General features: G+C 40.2%; 1 protein-coding gene across 3 annotated transcripts in view; it reads right to left on the bottom strand.

Annotated features, from left to right (window-relative positions):
- Positions 1-7,995: 7,995 nt before the first annotated feature.
- stard13a (StAR related lipid transfer domain containing 13a) overlaps positions 7,996-21,727 on the bottom strand; it is a 52,878-nt gene continuing 39,146 nt past the window's right edge. For all 3 annotated transcript variants that reach the window (XM_085173802.1, XM_085173804.1, XM_085173803.1), the window contains 13 exons: positions 21,365-21,436; positions 20,245-20,326; positions 18,898-18,961; positions 17,315-18,624; positions 15,095-15,265; positions 14,350-14,509; positions 14,024-14,222; positions 13,456-13,669; positions 12,425-12,539; positions 11,631-11,882; positions 10,631-10,848; positions 10,012-10,188; positions 7,996-9,929 (listed from right to left, as the gene is read on the bottom strand). In XM_085173802.1, coding sequence (XP_085029928.1) covers positions 9,812-9,929; positions 10,012-10,188; positions 10,631-10,848; positions 11,631-11,882; positions 12,425-12,539; positions 13,456-13,669; positions 14,024-14,222; positions 14,350-14,509; positions 15,095-15,265; positions 17,315-18,624; positions 18,898-18,961; positions 20,245-20,326; positions 21,365-21,436 — 3,152 coding nt within the window. In that variant the 3' untranslated portion in view covers positions 7,996-9,811. The remainder of the gene's footprint in view (positions 9,930-10,011; positions 10,189-10,630; positions 10,849-11,630; positions 11,883-12,424; positions 12,540-13,455; positions 13,670-14,023; positions 14,223-14,349; positions 14,510-15,094; positions 15,266-17,314; positions 18,625-18,897; positions 18,962-20,244; positions 20,327-21,364; positions 21,437-21,727) is intronic.

A 21,727-nucleotide genomic window follows, 5' to 3' on the forward strand; every position in this document is an offset into this window, starting at 1 on the left:
GAAGGTTTGATAAGCACATACAGGAGACAATACAGTTTGAATGTGAGGGATGATTCTTAGATTGATAATAGTTGCAGCTAGATTTGGTTTGACAGGAAACTACTATCAGCTATTTGTCTTTAAAATCAGCGATTATTTATGCAAAGTTGCATGAAAGTAATGCCACATTTTCAGTTTTTACTGGCTGTATGAGCCACTGCTTGTTTTCTGCTCTATATGTAAAAGACTCTAAAGTCCACTTGGGCAAAAAATGAAAGAGAAAAATAAAATAGAGTAAATAAAAACTTTGCAAAAAAATATAAAAAATCAAAATTTTCAAAACAAAAAAAATTGAAAAATGTATTAAATATAAATGAAAAATAAGTTAGAAAATGAAATGAAATGAAAGTGTTTATTGTCATGTGTCACAAGAGAAAAAGGCATTTATCTGTGCAATGAAATTCTTTCTTTGCTGTCCACCCCCATATATACAATAGAAATAGAACATATAAATACAAATAGTACAAGTAAATAAATGAAGACAGAAAGGGAGACAAAATATGGAGATTTGAAACAGAGTTGTGTGCAAAAGAGCTATAGCTTAATATGCTGGCTTAATATGTAGGATGACCTGATGTGCAAAACAATTATTATTACTGTCAAAAATAGGTCAGCTGTTCAAGAATCTGATGGCACAAACGTCCAAATGCCACTTCCTGTTTGTCAGGAGAAGCCACTCAAGCCACAGCACCACCAGTCACAAGATACAATTCATGTCAGGTAACATTCAGATAGACCAAGTCTCATTAATTAATAAGGTTTCCCAACGTCCTTCACCACTTTGTCTTTAAACTGTACAACAGTCCTTCCTTCTTTTTTCATTACTTATGTTTTTAAAATGTATTTTCTGATAAAACTGCTTTCAATGGTAGGGTATCAGAAGGAGTCGCATAAGACAGGGAACTCCACTTTTGCTTTAGCAGAGTTTTACACCAGATGTTCTTCCTGACACAACCTTAAGGGATTTGTGTCTCCAGCTGAATACGAACCAGAAACCTTCCACTTGCCAAGCAATCGTGGTTACCGCTACACCATGGAGTCACTATATCACTTTTTGAGGGGTCATATTATTTACATTTTATTACATATCAAATGTTAGATGATGAAGATATTTATATGCAATACTAAATAAGAGATGCACAGGCAAACGCCCCCTTTTGCAAGTTTAGTGTATTTACAGATAAAGCTGAGACCTCTGCTGCATACTTCTGGACAAACTATAAGAAATTGAGTACATGGAAACTTCAGGCAGCTTATAATGATGCTGAGATGGTTCAGTAGCTGCTGAATTCAGTACACATAAGGCCGCATTAAAAAATTTAATGTATCGATTAATCAGACAGGATCAGTGCTTCTGTAAATTAAGTTCACGTGAGTATAAGATTTAGTGACATGCATTATCGATCCAGGTTGTGCAGACAGTTCAGCGATCTTTCCGTAGATAAATGATTTTTGTGTTTTTATTTTGTTCTCTTTTCATGTTTTATCTTATGCGCTCTTCCTGTTCTATTCAGATCATTGAGTCTATATTAAAGATTGAGTCAGTGTTCAAGATTGAATTACTTAGATGTTACTTTTGTCTGTTCTGCTTCTCTGTCTCTGTCTCTGCTATTAGGAGAATTGAAAAGCAGACTTGCTGATGTGCACAGGAATGACCTCAGACAGTGACATAGTTACAGGTAATAACTTCCTGTTTCCATAGACATAGACAGATATGAGTCACTATCAAGATAGCCTTGCACATTTCCGTGTTAGTACATGTCCATAAATGTGTGTGCCTGTGCGTGTGTGTAAAGGAGACCATGACAGAGGTGGGAAATGGGGAAAAAAACTGATTGCAGAGGTGGCACAACACTGCAACTCTGAGATTTTCAATTAGATTTCTGTGAATCGGCCAACTATTTTGTAATGCTTGTGAACATACAAAATGTTCACAAGCATTACAAACTTTCCTCTTCTGATTTAAAAAAAAAACTTGTTTTATTCTTTTTTTTTTTTTTCTTTTTTTTTAGAAATGCTTGAATAAGCAGTACTACAATGATAATGGTGAAAGATTTCCTTACAAAAGTACAGTCATCTTTACACTGGTCCCCTCATAGTGCAATTACTGTCCATTTGTCATGCCTATTTTTCTAAAACTTATTGTGCACATGAAAGAATAGATCAATAGATTCAATCTAGGTGAAGGACATTTCTCTGCAATGCGAGGACCTTGAAACTAACAAAGCAGTTAGTGTGCAGTTATTTTTGATGTTATCAATAACACCTGTGCTTTTCCTGCTATAAAAAGTCAAATTATGTGCAATAAAATAAAGTCTGTAGGCTAAAACACATTCTGATATTAAATGAGATTTTCTGATCAGGTCCTTTACTTGGATACTCTGCAATCTTGAGGATAAATACTTTCAGAATTAAGAAGGTGATTCACAAAAGACACCACAGGGTAGCTTATCATAGGTTAAGCATTTTTTTAAAAAATCGCTTCTGTATTGGGCTGAAGGAAAAAGCACACATAGAGGAAAAAGCCAGCCTGCTAAAATCTAATAACTGGACTACTGGTCATTGTATTGTTTTAAGGATTACATGCTCCTCTGTGGGTTAAGAAGATAAGACCATCTTTGCTCTTATGATTCCCTTCCATGCGCTGCATGGATGAACTCATACGTGTGCAGTGTGATAATGTTTTAGCTCAAGAAAATTTTAAATACAAAGAACACCTAATGGAGAGTAACAAAATATTCCAATATCATATATTTTTAACTGTCAGCTATGGTATTATTTCTCATTTTCATGATCTGTATGATGACAGGCCAGAGTTTATGAAACCACTCACTTTCTTGTTTGCAAACGGGAAGTAGCTCTTTGGAAAAGTGTCTGGGTTCAAATACCTACTGGGACATGGAGCTCCTCAGCTATTACTTGAGACACAAAACTCTTCAATTTTTATAGAAAAGCTTAGGTACACAGATCATCAAAAACATTAAAAATGCATTCAATATTGCATAACTCCTCATCATAGTCTTAACAAGAATTTGTCAAAGGATTAAATTCAATTAAATTTCTTTTTTTGATCTCCTGCCAATTTACAGTCAATAGTAGTTTCAAGACCCTTTATATTATAAGATAAAGATCCTACAATATCAGAAAAATACAACAATCAAGCAACCTTCTATGAGCAAGCACTTGGTGACAGTGGGAAGGAAAACCTCCCTTCTGACAGGAAGAAACAGGAAATGAGGATGAAAGGCAAACTATGGGAGAGAGAGAGCTATAGTTTTATAGTTGCAAATTACGTAGTAAATACAGTCATTGGTGGAAACACGCGAGGAGTGGAATAAGATGAGTGAAGAAGAAAGAGTCAGTGCATCATTGGAAGCCTTCCCAGCAGTTTGATCCTACAGCGTTGTAACCAAGGGTTCGGAGTCATCATACCCAGCCTTAACTATAAGCTTTGTCAGAAAGGAAAGTTTTGAGTCTAATCTTAAAAGTAAATCCAAGCAGGGAGCTGGCTCCACGGAAGAGGGACGTGAAAATGAAGGCTCTGCATGGCTCACATCCTCAGAACTTTTAAAAAAAAATTATTCTCCAGATCTCAAGATTTCCATAAAAATCACGCTGAATTAATGGTGAAGCAGAACACCAGGATTTACTGTGGGATAATTAACTCTTAACCTAAAAGAATACTGAGTTTTTACTCCACGCTGGTGTGAGCTTTAGAGGCAGTGGGATATTGGGAATTGTACTTAAGAGCTTAACTTGTTGAACAGTGGGTTCACTTTTCTTAGTGACTGTACTGAAAATTAGGCAGATGGAAAGATTTAAGAAAGCCAGATGTACTCCAGAAACGAAAATCAGAGTTTCCAAAAGTTGATTCTGTTCATCTGGACGTAGCGTTTTCAGTGGGAGAAACGCTACGTCCAGATGAACAGAATCAACTTTTGGAGATTTGCTTACCTGGATGATTGAGAATGCATCAGAGTTTCAATTATTTTGTGCAAACGGAGACAAAATTCTTATTGATCAGTGTTAAGTGTGAGAGTTAGTTGTGTTCACAGGTTGTGCTGCACCAACAACCTTTTACTGGCAGCTTAGTGAAGGTTCAGCCTACAATTACCAATGTAATTGGTAAATATAAAAACACTTTAAATGCAGGCACACCTCTGCATATAGCAAAAACTAGGCCTGGATTGCAGCTGCAAGTGTAGCAAAACCTGACTGTGCTGTACACTTGGTTTGTGTCTCTCATGTAATTAAACAAGAGGTTGTTAACACACAAACCGCTGCTCTGATAACATTTCCCACAGACTCCTGCCATGCAGTAACACACATTTAACTACATTCTGCAGAAGATGCGACTCATTTTCTAAATTCAAAGATGTTCGTTATAAATGTCAGTGTTTTTAAGTTTAACTGTAAGTGTTTATCATTGAGAATAGTGTATATATAGATGCTGCTTTTGAATGTAAACAGAGTTAATCATCTGTGGATTGTCATATAACAGAGCAGTCATGCAAAGCAGTCTGCCAAAACTTTGCTTTTGGCTGAGCATAAATTTATGTGCAGATGCAGAAGAAAGTCAAACTTGTTTTGCCTTGCCCTTTTTGCTTTTGTGTGTATGAGAATATTCACTGAGGATTCTGGACACTTTCACATAAACCATAATCCCTCAAACGACCTTTACTTTATTCACAAGTAATGGCTGCCCCTGAGACAGATGCACAGTGGGACTAAATCTTGGAGAGGGTTTGACTTTTACAGTGTAACACCCATTAGACTTATTTTAATAACATACTAAGTTGCCAGAAACAGATGTTATTAATGACTGGATTTCTATTAGCTGTTCCTGTACCTGATTCCTGAAATTGCGCTTGCTTGGATGACTCGTACGGTTCTCTGGCATGCGCAAATGGAGTGAGGCCATCATTTGAGCTATTAGTTGCACTTTCACTCCTATAACCACTCGAAATGTCAGCCATTACTTCAATGAAATGGAGCTCTATCAGGTGCCATTACAATTCAGCTAGATCATTCTGAATGTGGCCGGCTTGGTCATTCACTCAGATTTCACTCAGGCAACTTGGATAAAAGTGTACTGCATAGCATTGGCTAAAATGTATATGGTTATCTACTCTGCTTTGCTTTTCTGTGTAAGTCACAAAAACCCTGATACTTCATTTGTACATTAGATGTATAGACGAACAGTTAATTTGGAAATGCAGAAAAAACATTTTCTCTTATGGCACAATGCCTCCCTTGTATGTATTACTTATAGCACACTTTATTTCATTCACTTGTTTAAATGAAGCTTTAATTGTATGGAACAATTTGAACATGTAATTGAGGATACTACACAGAACTGCCAACATGGTCTCATTAATGATTCATTTGTTGGATAATTTATTCATTAATGACCTTATCGTGGATGTCTGGAAAGAGACATTAGATTAGCCGGTCTCAGAGGACATGCATATGTTTTCATTGTCTGTCTGTCTTGCATTTTTTATAATGTGAACATGGTGCAGATAAGCAGCAACAAAGTTCTAAAAGTTCATCCCTGCAAACTGAGTTCTTCAGTGTGAAAAATGTTTTATGACACCATTTCAGAGATTTGATTCAGTTCAATTCAGGTTTATTTATATAGCACCAAATCACAATAACAGTTGCCTCAAGGCTCAGGGCCCCTTATAATGGAAGGTATAGATCCTCCCGGATTCTGGAGGACATCCCAACAATCAGATGGCCCCATATGAGCCAGCACTTTGCAACAGTGGGAAGCAAAAACTCCCTTACAACAGGATGAAACCTCCAGCAGAACCAGGGTCAGGAAGGTGGGAAGTAAACTGAGGTGATGTGGTACTATGAGGTCTTTAAAATAAAATGGGGCCTGATTATTCAAGACCTTGTATGTCAGGGGAAGAGGTTTAACCTCCTAGGACCTGGGGTCTACATATGTGGACATCACATTTTGGGTTATTTAGATCAAAATACTCAATTTTGCTCAACAAGGACCTGATATCCACTTACGAGGACATTATACTGCTACTGTTTTATCAAAATTTTAAATGAATATCCTCATATGTGGCTCTCATCATTCTTAGAAACAAAAATCAGGTGAAAAAAAAAAATCTTGTAATCCTTTGTTTGAAATTAAAAATGCATGCCGTGGAAGAGTTCAGGTATTAGGAGGTTAAATTTGATTATGGATATAACAGGGAGCCCCTAATATGGAATAATCTCCTGTCAGTACTCTCTCTGCAGCATTTTGTATCAACTGACAGCTTTTCTGGGAACTTTTAGAAGAACATGATAATAATGAGTTAAAATAATCCAACCTAGAAATAACAAATGCATAAACAATTAGTTTTTCAGCATCCGTCTGAGACAGGATGCTTCTTTATAGATATTGTAAGAAAGCAGTCCTGCATATGTATTAAATATGCTTATATTGTATCATATCCTGGTCAAAAATGACTCCAAGATTCCTCACAGTGCTGCTGGAGACCAAGTAATTGCCATCCAGAGAACATATCTGGTTTCTAAGATTTTTAGGCCCAAATATAGTGACCTCGGTTTTATCTCATCTTTTGAAAATTATGGTACATCCAACAACTCTGGAACTCTATTATATATCGTCGAGTTTTCAAAAAATCCTCAGAAGGATTCTGAGAAGAAAGTACAATAAAGTACATAAGGACTTGAATGCATTTAGACATCACAAAACAAATGCTGTTAAACTGAATACTGCGCATACTGGAACATGTTAGATAACTAAACTATATCAAGTCAATAAATAATGAACTGAATTTTAAATAACTGAACAAAGACTTTTTAAGCACGAGCCTTTATTGATTTAGACTGATTGTTACTGTCTCATACAGATACACATGACTAACAAAGTAGAAATGCAGAATGTGGAAAGATGACATGGGCAATTGCAATAAAAAGTAATTTGACATAAAATAAGCCTGCAGCTCACAGTGCTTGTACTCCTGCTCGTCTTCTTCGGCCTCGCGATCTCCTCATGTTTAAAACCTCTGGAAATGAACACAAAGTAAATTTAAACATGACAAAACGGTGCCCTACATACCAGATTATTTAGAGTGATGGTGCAGCAGCTGGACTTCCTGTTCCCTCCAGAAGAGGTCCCCCCCTCTCAAATCATTTTGCAGGGTCATCCTGTGTGAGAAAAATATTGATGCTGTTTTAAATCCCTCTGTATTTTTCTGCACATATTGAAGGCCATCATGTCACATCAGTTTTCTGTTACACAGACCATGACTTCATTTATTGCTTAGACCTCTGCGGCTCCAAGAAAAAAAAACAAAAGAAACATGTCTGGTTCCAAGCGGATTCATGGGAAAATTATTGATTCAGTAACATTTTTTTTTTTCATAGTGTAATTTGCAACATGGTGTTTCTCATTTGTCGGCGCCCATGGAGTAGTGTAGCTGAAGCACACCCACAGCGCAGAGGATCATTGACATGCAGGGGATGTTACTGCATGCCCTACTTTCCTGATAAAACCACTGACATGTTAAATGAGGTAGAAGTTAAAGTAGTGTTTCTGTGTTGTCACAAGGATAACAGACAGGGGAGCTGAGGGAAGCAGCAGTCTGTGTTCAAACACCTTCGCTGCCCTCTGCGAGAGTCCCCATCTAACATGGCTAAGTAGGTAAATGTGATGGAGTATTGATCTGAGCATCGGAGTTTTAGTTCCCATCCATTAGTTGAAAGGACTCAAGGAGAGAAGAGTGAAAAAGTCCTCAGGGATGCCCCCCCCTCCGATGCTGTGATGACTCTTCATTAACTCAGTTATCTAAAAATACTTTCCATGGCATACTTTCCAGATTCATTCAGACTCCTCAGGGGCAACAGCACCCCTCAGTGGACATGAGGATATATAACACCTGATATTCTTGAATTTACTGAATAATTTACACAAATCAGAGACAGAAAAACTGAAGACGACATTTCATTTTTGTTGACATTTGATATTTTTATTCTCATGTTCAGTAACCACGGTTCTGTTTTCTGTCACTTTATCAGAAATAGTCAAGCATAAATCAACCAGGCCTACCCAGCTAGGTTTGGAGCCTCATCACACACGGCTGAGGGTTCACGTCAAAGACTCTCACTCATTGTCTGTCTTATTATCGCTCACATACACACATCTAGACACACACGCGCGTCACACTGTTCCCCAGCGAAAGGCATCCGCGCGGGATTATGCCAGCACTGTAAAAATATTATAGCCTATCATAGTAACACCGTAGCAGCGCCGCCTACAGCTGAAACAACAAGAGCCACAAAGCTTTAGTCTGCTATTGCTTTAGTAGGATAATATATGGAAGGTTCACATTTCAGCATATATCAATATGATAGGAAGACCCTGAAAAACTATGGTGTTTGATCTGCTGGCACAGAAAGCATTGCAGATATTTACAGTACAGCCTGTACATATATTCAGAATGCAGATACACAGGCATCACCGTGCACACTCGCAAACATTTCAAACATGCTTCCCAGAAGCAGAGCAATGGTCACATGTCTTAGACATTGTATAATATGAGAGCAAAAAAAAACAACAAAACAAGCAACAGTGACACAATATACAGAAAGATAATAACAACAATAACTTTAAAATGGCATTTCATTTAGATAACACTGTAAATAGTGACAATAGAGAACAAAATAAACAGTAATCTCCACAAAATGTATGCTGAGCACGTTCACGGACCCGATGAGTGTTTTCCCTTTATGTGATTCAGATCCTTTTGAAAGTCATTTCACCTGAAACTAGTGCAGCTTTCACAACACAGTGCTGACACGTAACTATGTGCTGGTCCTGGTATTTTTAGAGGACAGATGTTTTCTTTGCATTTTTACAGTATGTGTAGTTTTTCATTTAATAACTACATGTGTATTAATTAATAAAGGAGCAAACCTGCATGTCATGGAGGTTTGCACGAGTGTATTATTAGTTTAGATAATAAGATCATCACATACTACCAATGCTGTGTGATTGTTTTTTTTATATAAATACTCTACAATGGAATCAGAACAGAAGTAACATTATCTATTTTCTATTAATAGAAAACATTGTGAAATGTTTTGATCAAATTTGTCATGTATATTCGTCAGGCAGGTAATGTAAAATTAGTTAAGATAATTAATATCTGTTGTATTTATATTCATATAATTTATATTATATGTTCTAATATAACTTATATTTAACTTCGGTGTACAATTCTGTTAGGTACTCTATTACAGTAACCATGAAAGTGATCAGGTGAAGGTTTGCATATTAAACACTAACCCAACCACTGCAGCAGCATCGTCATGATCATACTTGCTGGTGCTGGCTTCCTTACCTCGTCACTGGAAGATTTGGAAGATTAAATCAGAGAAATATAATAATATAATAATGTAGTTCCAATAATCTACATGGATACATGAGACCTGGTGTCAAATCACTAAATTACTTTACTGGAAACAAACACTGAATCTGTGTTTTTTAAAGGCTTGGAAAATAATGATTTATGATAAAAAAAAAAATAAGTAGTGATATGTTGTTTAAAGACACCTGATAAAATGACACAAATACTCTTTCCTTCAGTGTGTGTGTCTGTGTGTGGTACAGTAAAGCTTCCTATGCCTCAGCACCGTGAAAAGGCTGAAGTCCACTGCCTGGGTGATTATCCTCCTGGGTCACTGGTTCTCAGGCTCAGCTGCTTTGGCAGTGTGACCCAAGACAAAGCTTAATTTCTGGGGTTCAGAGCTTGGCCTCTGGGCTTGTCTGGTCAAAGGGGAGAAAAGAAGAGCGGATCCTCTGGGCTTCGTTAACACATAGGTGACCAAATGCCTTGTTGTACCATTCTGGAGATCTTCCCCTGTAACAAGAAACACACTCATTAACGACTGCAGACGCGGTTGAAACATAAGACTTTAAAAACCCTGGAGGTGCATCCACACCTGAGGTCCACTCTGGAGATATGGGTGAGTCTGGTCCTCCCCGTCCCACAGGGCTCTAAGAGGTACTGTGACTCCAGCACAACCCCCCTCACTGATCCTATCGGTGGGCTGTCTTCATGATCGACAGACACACTAACAAGCGCAGAGGAGCCTTTACAGATGTCTGTACGCCATGATCTAAAGGACACAAGCAAGGAGTCAATTTGAGGTATTCTTTCTTATTAGGGCTTCAACTATCAGTGGTTTATTTTCAGGAACAATTTCATATACTTTATTGATCAATTGTCGGGCGATTACATTTTTGAAACAGGCAATCAAAACGTTCATATTATTAAATAATAAATGTCTTGTCTTGCCAAGAATAAAAGCTGCAAACTGTCACATATGAAAAACCTGCCCCATTACATTTGTAGGAGTTGGAGAACATATCAATTTTCTTTCCAACAACTAATCAGCCGCTTGTCACAGCTCTACTTTTTACCCAGTGTGGTATTTTAAAAAGGCTCCTGTATGTAAAGCCCTGTTTAAACAGACATACTGTTGCTATTTCTGCTTAATCTTTTCATTCAACACGTCAGTCTTTATGTGAGTGAAAAGACTGAAATTTAGTTTCCCTGACCTTAGTACCACATATTCACAGGTGGGTTGAGGTGGCATGTTGCAGCAGGAGTACAGGTACACGTCCGTCTGTTTGTCCAGCGTCTCCAGAATCTTCTCCTGCTGTAATTCAGTCTCCCACAGCGGGCGTTCTCTCAGCAGCCGATGCAGCACCTCAGCGGGAGCTGCCGACACCTCGACACACACTCTCCACCTCCTTAGAGGGTTACCGTCTCCTACCTTAGAGAGAAACACATTGGAAGAGTGAAATATTATGTAAAGGTGTATCTCAAGGGCAATACTAGAAACGTTATAGATTTGATTTTCCTAGACCAGACTAAGTGGTTAGATGGAGATGTAGTCAGTATATGTTTCTGATAATCTGCTTGCGCAGACATGAATAAGAACAATATTTTTTTGATTTCCACTTCAAGCCTAAGTCACAGAGGTCAAGAGACTAGTCAAAAGCCCCCGGGCAACGTTCTGTTGCTAAAGAAAAATATGCATTTTCTAATTAGTTGGCAAGTGGCTGCTGGCTGTAGCTAGGTTTAAATCACATGCAAATAAAGAGATGGTCAAAAAAAACCAAAAACCTTTTGTTACTAGCAAACTACAGTGATCAGTATTTGTATGGAAGATGCTGACTCTGCAAACAGTTTACCATCTCTTCAAGTTGTAGTAAAACTGAAAAAGTGCATCTTAAACTGGAAATGGCCTTCAAAGTAAAACTAGAGCCTTTCTGATACAACCAACACATTCCAAAAGATTCAGATAATCATCATCGAGCAAGTAGTTTGCAAGTGTTTGCAGAAATTTCACTGTTGCAATTGCCAGGATCCTCTCAGTCACAACCACTAGCCAACTGGTTGTGCAACATACACTTTCCCCCAGCAATCGAGTGTTACTGGGCGTTACTGACAGCTTCTATGCCTGTATGACTGTGGTCCTTGCTCTGCATCCAGTTTCTTCCAAACCCTCCCAATATCCATCCATTATTCTAGAGATTCAGTAGCCACACATACCTTTTTAAATGACAGTTCTGTATGGTCAGTAGTTGAGCGAGACACCCAGCCTTTGCTCTTATCTTTGGCCTCTTTCAGCAGGTTCTGGATCAGCCTTTCTAGGTGTGCATGATAGGATCCTTCCTCATCTTCTTCTTCCTCGTCCACATCCACTTCCTCCTCGTGAGCTTTGCAAAGCTCGTCCAGCGGGGGCACCATCAGCTCAGCTTCCATGTAGGAGTTGTGGGACTGGGTCACCATTTCCTCTGGGATCTGTGGAACAGCCAGAGAAAGTGAATCAGATCACACAGCACCACTTCAGCTAAATACAAACACTTTTACAGGAAAATGAACTGTAGTTATAAGTTTAATAGTGTATTAGAGCAGCTCCTGTCAGTGCCAACACTTCAGTCAGTACATTTTGATAAAACGTTTTAATTATCTTCTAAACATAACCTCACTGGTCATTTCCCTGTGTTGGAGGAATTCTGCAGTCCTCTGTGGGTTAAGAAGAGCTAATCATTCAGTCCTGTATGAAAACCCTTCAAACCGCATGCATAGTAATCAAATCTGTTTGTCTTTCTCCCTGAAAGCAGCAGTATACTGTACACGCTGACAGCCTCAAAGTAATGATGAGCTACAGTTTTGAAAATGAGCTCATTAAATGCAATTATAACGTGGCCTTGACTACTAACCACGCAGCAGGGCAAACATCAGTCAGCTTCATGTTTGTTTGTCAGTGTCTTACATAAAGATAAGAGTCATGTATTATTTCTTTGTGAACAGAAACAAATAGTGGCGTATTTGATCCTGACCTGAAACAGACGTTGGCACTCGGTGATCATGTGTGCCAGGCCCTGAGTGGCAGCCAGGTTCTCGCTGAGGTCTTTCTGATCGGGTTGGCCTGTAGTGTACTTCCTCTGAATTGACCTTGAGGAACACAAATTATTATTGAATATACAGAACTGTACAACAGGTGATATATACGGAGTCATTAATGGACGGAATTATGTGCAGATCCCTAACATACAAATGATCTTCATGCAAATTATAGCAAACATTACAACAAGGACGGAGAATCAGAGTGGTAGCACTACAAACAGTCTTTATAGGGGTGGTTACACCATTTGATCAGCAGAACCTTGCTGCTACTTACCCCATTATTTTCTATGGAGGAAGAAATAAATGTGTACTTCTCATTTCACAGCGTGTCTGCGCTTTTGCTTTGATTTTAATAAATAAATAATGACACATCTGAGGTTTTAAACATCTAATTTTAACACCTGGTAAGGACCAAGTACTATTGAATTTTATCCTCAAACATAAAACCTAAAACTGAAATGGGATGTATCTTCTTTTTTACCATGATTGTTGATTTTCTAAATGTACTGACACATAATTACAATCTTTGTTTATACTGACATTTTTACACTGCTCAGAATAATCCATAACTGTGAACAAAACTGTGAACCAACTAAATCCTTCTTTTGTTAACTAAGTAATAGTCAAATGTTTAGTAGTATTTAGATTTGCTCAATTAACAAAGCATAAACTCAGTTGCCAATATCAGTAAAAATCAGTTTTCCAGTATCCAAAAGTTGTTAAAAAGAGAAATTTGAGAGATATTTTTATATGCAAAGAAATATTTGTAAAGACTAGTGTTGTGTGGCATCAGATTTTAGCAAAAGGAGTAAATTTGTGGAATTAATGGAGAACTAAAAACAATTAAAACAGTGTAATCAAATGTTTAAGGCAAATACGAGTTTTGAGTCTTATTAATTTCACTTTCATCAGCTTCTATGTTTTTTATGCAAGAATCAGCATGTTCATCATCCCATACGCGCACCTTGGTGATAAGGCTTCGCTCTTCAGTATGCTGAGGTGGAAGAGTGACGGCCCCAGACAAACAGCCAGGTTCATGGGTGTCATCTGGTTCTCCTCCACCATTGATGTAACGTCACGCAGGAAGTAGAGCAGCGTCTGCAGAACCTCCCTGTTTTCGTCTGGCATTAACAAGATGGCCGCTCGGACGGCCTGCAGTCTCTGCTCCTTTGGGACATCTGAAGAAAAATATGGACGTGAGGAGGAGTGAGGAGTCAAATAAACAATGTGGTTAAGGTTTTAAACAATAGAAATTCTTCATTATATAGCAAATACTGTTTTTAATATTTGACTGAAACGTTTGCCACATTTTATGATTTTGGATACAATTAACAATGTTGTTTTATAGAATATTGTTGATTAAAGATTGAAGCTGTTTTTTACTGGTTCAGAAAATAAAATGTGATGATCTGATCAGAAGAACAAACAGATCACATATACTGTGTTTGCCTGTTTACTAAGGCGAACTAAACCATTAAAGCTATTTACAGTCACATGCAAATGACTGCAGGTGTGCCTCTTAGGTGGCTTACACTGGTAAATATGCAGGAAGGTTTCTCCTAGCTTGCTTGTGAGGAGAGGTTCAGGCAGGTCTCTGAAGAACTGTTTGACCATGTCGGCAACATCGTAAGCTGATTGGTCTTCATAGTTCACGCAGTCAGGAGACAACTCGCACTGCTGCCTCAACGCCTGAATACGAGACTTCACGCCGGACTTCCTGAACAATCCAACCTAAGAGAAGAAGACCAGAAGGGAAGGGAAAGTCACGGGAAAGAGACAGGCAGGGCATTAACTGTTTATCGGCTTATTCACGCCTTCAGTAGCGCTTTGAGAAGGACAAAGTTTTATTGATTCTAACCTGGTCCAGACAATGTGTTCTGAGGTGGCTGAGGGCTTGCTGTAAACAAAGGGGGAGTGGAAAACCACAGCGCTGGACATGGACAATGAGGGGAACCCCGAACACACTCTTCTCTTTGTAGTCTGGCACCTTCATGCGCTTCATAAACTTTGGCACAGACCTGAAAGCAATAGAGAGAATTAGGTGTGTGGCAGAAAAAGTGGCACATACTTTGATTATCTTCTCTTTATTTAAATGCCGGTTGACAGGAGTAAACAAAGGTCACCGTAAACAAGTCAAAGCTTGCGTTTGGAGAGCATAATCAACTGATGAAGGTGTGTGGGGGTGACAACCTAAAGCCAGTTTGTTCAAACACTGTGGCATGCATGAGCCCAACTGCATGCATGTTTTGAAACCAAATGAAGTTGATGGTTGGCCATATGGTCCTGCTGTTTCAGTTCTTCTGCAGAGTTAATGGAAGCAGTAAAAATAACCACTGCAAAAAGTGTCACACATATAGAACATACTGTACCTTGCTAACCTGGACCACATAAGGAAAAACCAAAAAGATTGTTTATATTTTTGATATTTGAAGAAAAAAAGACGGGGAGATGAAGAAAGAGGTTTGATAAAGAAATGTATAAAATAGTTTGAGATACTTTGCGTGTAGGTTTGACAGGTTGTGAATTTCTAGTTTTATAATAAATGAATGACTAAAAGACAAACATAGACTTGAATTTGTGCAGTGATTGTAATGCACGCCCACCACGTCCAGCCGTGTTTGTTGGACATCGAGTATTTCTCCATGATGGCGGTGAGGCGGAGCAGGGAAAACTTTTGCAGCAGGCTGAGCTGGCCCGCTGATTGGCTGCTGATCTGCAGAGAAGATGCCGGCTGGTTGAGATGATCTGAAGTTCTGAAACTGGGCCATCGTAGACTGGGATGGGAAGAAAATACCAGCAAACAATCAGATACTGTGATTCAGTCACTGTAAATATGAGTCTAGTTTATTATGAGTCTTGTTATTATAGTTTTGTGGAACTAGCATTTAGGGAAGAATATAATTGTACTGATTTAAAACAAAACTTCAGGTTAGACAGATTTGATTTGCTGAAGGCAGCCAGTAGAAACATTACCCAACCTGTGCAATGTTAAAGAGGGGGTCCTTGATTAAAAATCAACCATTCAACCATCAGGGGCTCTTATGATTCTCCAGCAGATAGTAGGAGAAGCATATATTACTTTTCTTAATGAACTTAGTAAGAACTGTTCAAAGGTGAAGGACAAAGTGCTGATGTGGAGTGAGAAGACTTCAGCTTTGAAAGGCACCCACTTGATTCATCGAGCACAGGCTGCTGGAGCCCGATTTTAACTTCAGAGGAACCATGCATAATATATTTGGACTCCCAACATTTATAGTACATGTCCAGAGAGGCATATATGGACAACACAAAGGGCATCACATCAATTTTCCAGTACTGGATACTTGACAGAGGTGTTGCTAGGCAGCAGTTAAGCCTGATGTTTATCTATTAGCTATTTACTCTTACGCAGGCAAGAGAAAATGAAACATACAAGCAGTAACTGGTTATTTTTATGGTTTATCATTTAGAATCTATACCACCAATGAAAGTGAACAACGAGCTGTAAATATAAACACAATTTAACCCAGGATCACCACCCCTTTTACACTGCTTCATTAACACTTTGGTTGTGCTCTTTTGTTTTTTCCACAAAAATAAACTGTTGCTTATATACATCATGAGTACTTTGGCGTGCTTCAAGATCTCAGCCATGATTGTAGTGATTATCACTAGAATTACTGAGCCTTTTTTTCCCTGGTGCAGTCCCTACTACTAGATTTACTAGCCTGCGCAAATTTGCGTAAATTCCCCCCGACCCTAACACCTCTTGGCACCCCGCTGAGATTTTCACAGGTCTTCAGCTCCATTGTTCTCCTGCTTTTGTTGTGCAAAGACACCCTCCCCCAACCCCCAACCATGAGAGATTCAGGTCTTTCCTTCCCTGCAAGGCTACTTTCCTTCCTTACCTGCAGCGTACAATACACCATGTTAGTTCTTGTCAATCCTTGTCACTACATTGTATGCCTGCCCATAAACACATATACATAGAGTTGTACATATACTTATATAGCCACACCTTACATTATATGCATAAAGTCTAATTATACACACACACACACATCTATATCTATATATGTGTGTGTGTGTATATATATATATATATACATATATATATATGACCAGCAATCCACAATGGCACCAACAGGACACATGATTGCTCTTACAAACAGGATTGAAATGAATGCCATCAGTTCATGAACTGACAAATTCCAGTCCGGCTCTGTTCTGCGGGCTTGATGTACCGTGCACTCTCTGATGGTCTGCAGCATTCCCAGGTCTAACAGGCAAAGGAAGCTTTGGAGCACACTTGTAATCTTACGTTGTCAGAAGATAAACAAATAGAGAATGGTAAATTTACATGAACCTCACTCTAAATGGGTTTATATAAATATCATATGTAATATGGCAATGAGGTGTGAATGTGTGTCTTTTATATTTGCAGGTCAGTCAATGTGTGGGATATTTTGTATAGATACGGCAGGCATTTCTGAAAGTTTGGCCTGACTTGGATCTGAGCAACTCTGAGTAAACAAATGCAAATATGCCAGGCCTCAAGGATAATGGGTGGTTTGCACAACAAAAGCTGGAGGAGAAACGAGCTGACGACCTGTGAAAATCTCAGCAGGGGTGATTAACACCTCGGGACTTGCACCAGAAAATAAAAAAGCCAGTAATTCTAGGGGGGTTTGGGTTTAGGGAAGTTACGCAAATTTGCGCAGGTTAGTAAACCTAGTGTTATACTGTTAATATAATCAATAGAATTTAGGTCCAAAACTATAAAAACACAACTCAAGTAGTAATAAAACCATAATTATCCTTTAAAAAGCTGAAGGCCTGCTCACCGTGGTCTTGTGAGGGAGGCCCCAACTCCAGAGTCTCTCCTCTCCCGGCCGGTCCCTGTTGAATCTGTGTCATTTAAGGAGACCCCGTCTCTCTCACCTTCGCTGGGAGTGGTCCGGCCCTCCCCTTCCTCCTCCCCCGTCTCCCCTTCGGGCAGCACGCTACGGCTCCAGTGGTTCACAATTTGCTGCAGACCACTGACATGCTGGATAATGTCATCCAGGTGAGGGAACAGATTGTCCTCTTTCTCCAAGTCCAGCAGGTCTCCTGTGCTGGCATATAAATGGGAGCCTGGCACGTTGTCATAAACACTCACTCTGCTGCCCCGTGGAGCTCCAGGACAGGGTTTAGACAAAGGTTTACCAGACCAGGGTTTACCCAGGCCATTGTCACGGGGAGACGTTTGGGCATGCACGTGAGGGTCATTGTTTCTGTCACCAGGGGAAGGCGCCAGGCTTTCTATGGAGAGGGCTTTTGGAAAGGTGCCTGGTTTATGGTCTTTGGGGATGTGAATGAGAAGGTTTTCATATGAGTGAAACTGGTTTCTGCCAAACTGGCTCTGACCTTCGGTCCTTTTACCCTGAGAAGGCAACACCATATCCTCCAGATACATGCTGCTTCTCTTGCTGGCAGTACGGGGCTTTATGCACACAGGCTCCTTCACAGGGAGCTCCACAGTCTCGTTGCTGGGGCTCACACTCACTGTGACCTGGTCTTTACAATCCTTGCTAAGAGAGTCAGGGGAAATGTCACCATCAGTTTGGTGGTTGTGTTTAGGGCTCTGCTCTAATTGGCTGATAGGCGTACACTGGAGCATCTGCAGCGCCTGAGGTTCCTCCCCCTGTAACACCGGCCCGCTGATGACCAGCGGCGGCCTGCGGTTTGAGCCCTTGCGCCTCGTCGATGGCCCCCAAGTACGCATTATTTCCATTCGCCGCAAAAACTCTTTGGCTTTATTCCGCCTCCCTTGCCCATGGCGGCCACTTTTGATCGGCAGGGAGTTGTAGTGTGGGAGCTCCCGTGGCGGTTGATAGGAAGCAGAGAGGGAGGCCATCGATATGGAGTCGGGCATGGCAGAGGCGGAGTCCTCGCTGTGTAGCGAGGAGATTTCCGTGATCTCCTGCTCACTCAGGTCTGTCAGCACGCTCTCGCTGCTCACTGTGCTGTGCAGACCCTCCCCCTGACCTGTCGGGCTGCTTTCATTGGTGCTGTCAGACAGGAAGTCTTGTAGGCGAGACCAGCGTCGGCTGCTCCACTCGAACGTCCACCTTTTACTGATAGCCAATGGATCATCTTCATCGGAGTCATCACCCTGTGGAAGGAAAAAGGAAGTATGAGCTTCTAAGTTTAGGATACTAGAAAATAAAAATAGCTTAAATTTATTGAAAGATTCGGGATCCATTGTTGAACAAGCAAACAATTTTACAGTATGAATCAAAATGCATTTCATCACGGTGACTGACAGTACACCACATCATAATTTTCAGGCAAGCAAGTACTGTAGCTGTGTATAGTAATTGAGGAACAACAATCAAGCTGCAAAAAGCTCTGTTCTTGTAATTCATTGGCAAAATGTTTGACTTACTTTCTTCTTGGGTTGACTGACATCCAGTTTCATGGAGGCGCACTTGTTCAGAGTATTCAGACGCCTGCAACAGACAAGCGCACAGTCAAATGCTGCATCTAAAGCTGCTGCTCTGGATGCGATTTGTCTGTTGTGTGTCTCTATCCATCTGCACTCTGACGCCGCTCCCTTTCAGTCTCTTTTCTCGCTTTTCACTACCACCTTCTCACATCCCTGCTGGGTCTATTAGTCACTTTCAGATATGCTTCTTCACTGCCTGCTTTAAACTTCTTCTCAGACACTATCTTCATTGTAGTCTGTCTACACACATGTTCCACGCTGATTTTGTCCTTCTCTTCTTCTACTTTTCTCTGCTGGCATCACTCCCCTGAAATTGATACTCAGTCCCGAACACGGCCAGCTCCTCCCCTTCACTTTTCTCCCTTCACCCTGAGGAAAGCTTCCACTGTCTCCACCTTCATTTAGGATGTGATGAGTGGCTCTTTAGCGGGGTGGTGTCTGTGTCCGTGCCTTTAAGACGGGATTGTTAAAAACACGTTTCAGGGCTCATGACCTCTGTCATTTGAAAGGATTTCAGCCCTCTAACAACACAGTAGGAAATCCTCCTTCGTTCACTGTGAACCTCTCTGTCCTCTCATACAAATGGCCAGACAAGAATTGCTCTGCACAACTTGTGTCATAGCGAAAATGACTATATAATTTAACATTTAAACAAGACATTATGAGCATGTTTTATAGCTCTTGAGACACTTTCAGGGGATTTGATGTGTGTTCTCTCACGGTATAGCTGTCAGGAGTCACTAACGTTATAATTACCACACCCTCCTCTCCCATAGACACTGGGGAGATGGGGGGTAAGCAGGAGAGAGAAAAGAAGCAGATAAGGAGCAGGATAAGCTGTTGCAACCATGTAAAGCTTTAATAAAATGAAAACAGAAGATCTGAAGAAGAAAGTTCAAATACATGTGGAAAGAAACACCATAAAGTTGGGAAGTGTTGGGAAGTACCAGCATCCCCTCACTCTTTCCCCACTACTCTCACCCATTCCTCGCCCCCTGCGTTTCCCCCCGAGGGTCTCTCCTCTTTGAATGGGAGATCAGAGTTTGACAGAGGGGAGGGGAGGTGACCAGATCAAAGCTTCAAAGTATATGGGTGGGAGACGAGGAAGGGGAGTTCATTAAGGAGAGGGGGGTCAGACATCTAATGAGTAGCAGTTAGCATGAGGCCGCAGGACAAGCCAGAGAAACTGAGCAGGAAAAGGAAGCTAGAATTTTTCTGGTCTTAAGTGTGCACGGGTGGGGGCATAAGTGTAAACACTGATATGCGTCGACGTGTCGGCGTCCTTACCGACAAAGAGGCTCCACCAGATCCCGGTCCAAAAAGTCGTGGTCCCTTTTAACAGACGAAATGTCAAGCGGAAACTGGGAATCTGGATGAAAGAGACAGAGAAAATGAGTTTTTTAGTTAATGACTAACAGATAACATGAGTCTGCATATTCCTCTTTGAGTTAACTGTTAAAGAAGTCTGCTGCCACCACTGTTAACACTCCTCATCTGCATCTCAAGTTTTCTGAATGCACACACACACGCACACGCTTTCAAATCCCAAAATAGCTCAAAGCCCACAGAGCACCAATGCTAAAATGACTCAAGCTTTTTTTTATTTTGGTGATACTCAGTGTGTGGTTGCAGACTGCAGGCTTCATGTGTGCCTGGGGAGCAGCCACAGAGTCCCAGAGCCCGGCATCCACAACCCAACATTACTGAAGCTCTCAAGATTTCTCAGAGAAGCTGTGTGTGTGTGTATGTGTGTGTGTGTGTGTGTGTGTGTGTGTGTGTGTGTGTGTGTGTGCATATGTGTGCGTGTGTGTGTGTGTGTGTGTGTGTGTGTGTGTGTGCTGCTAAAGATGGACTGTTGTGCTTTAAGAGCAACTTCTTAGATTAGGCCATTTCCTGTTTATGCTTGAAACATATAAAAGATCCAATGATCATCACATGAATAATTGCTATTGGGAAGAGAGGAAGGGGAAAGAAAGAAAGAAAGAAAGAAAGAAAGAAAGAAAGAAAGAAAGAAAGAAAGAAAGAAAGAAAGAAAGAATTCCTTTGATGGGTAGATGACTGTAAGAAAAGTGGTGGGTGAGGAAGGGCACAAGGAGAAAGGTGGGAGAAAGAAGACAGAAGTAGAAGCTATGAGAGTCCCAGCAGTGATAACAAGGCCTTTCCCATGACCCCTCCCTCCAGACAGGAACTGAAGCCTGGAAATAGAACGCAGTGGCCCAGAAGACGAGGATACAAGGATGGAGAAATGGCAAAAAGAGAGAGAAGCACAGATGGTGGAAAAATAAAACAGAGAAAGAACACAGAACGCAGAGAATAAACAAAAGGAGAGATTTGAAAGAGGAGGTCCTTGTGTGAAACACGTCAGTTGGGTAAAAGCTGGACTTTGGCTCCTCTGTGTGCGTGATACCTTCATACAGCTGAGCGTACTGTGGAAATCCCGCTGCTCGAAGCCAGTCACAAGCCTCCTTAGCCTCAATCTCTGAAAAGCAAAGAAAGCAGTAGAGGCCTGTTGAGAGCAAACATCAACATATGTATGTTTTTTATCATGTAGGATCTCTACTGTTCAACTATATTTTTAGTACGATGTATTTTTACAAATTTACAGCTTCTAGTTTGCATTATATATCACCACAACCAAATTTTATGAAGGAAAGTCCCTAAATGATTTCCCTTCTGAGAATTGCAGCCGAACAAGGTCAACATTTTGAAAGTCTTAATTAATAAATTGAACAACAATTAAAACATGATAAATCAAATTAAAGACAGACTC

This window comes from Neolamprologus multifasciatus, chromosome 10, assembly GCF_963576455.1.
Source record: "Neolamprologus multifasciatus chromosome 10, fNeoMul1.2, whole genome shotgun sequence".
NCBI lineage: Eukaryota > Metazoa > Chordata > Actinopteri > Cichliformes > Cichlidae > Neolamprologus > Neolamprologus multifasciatus.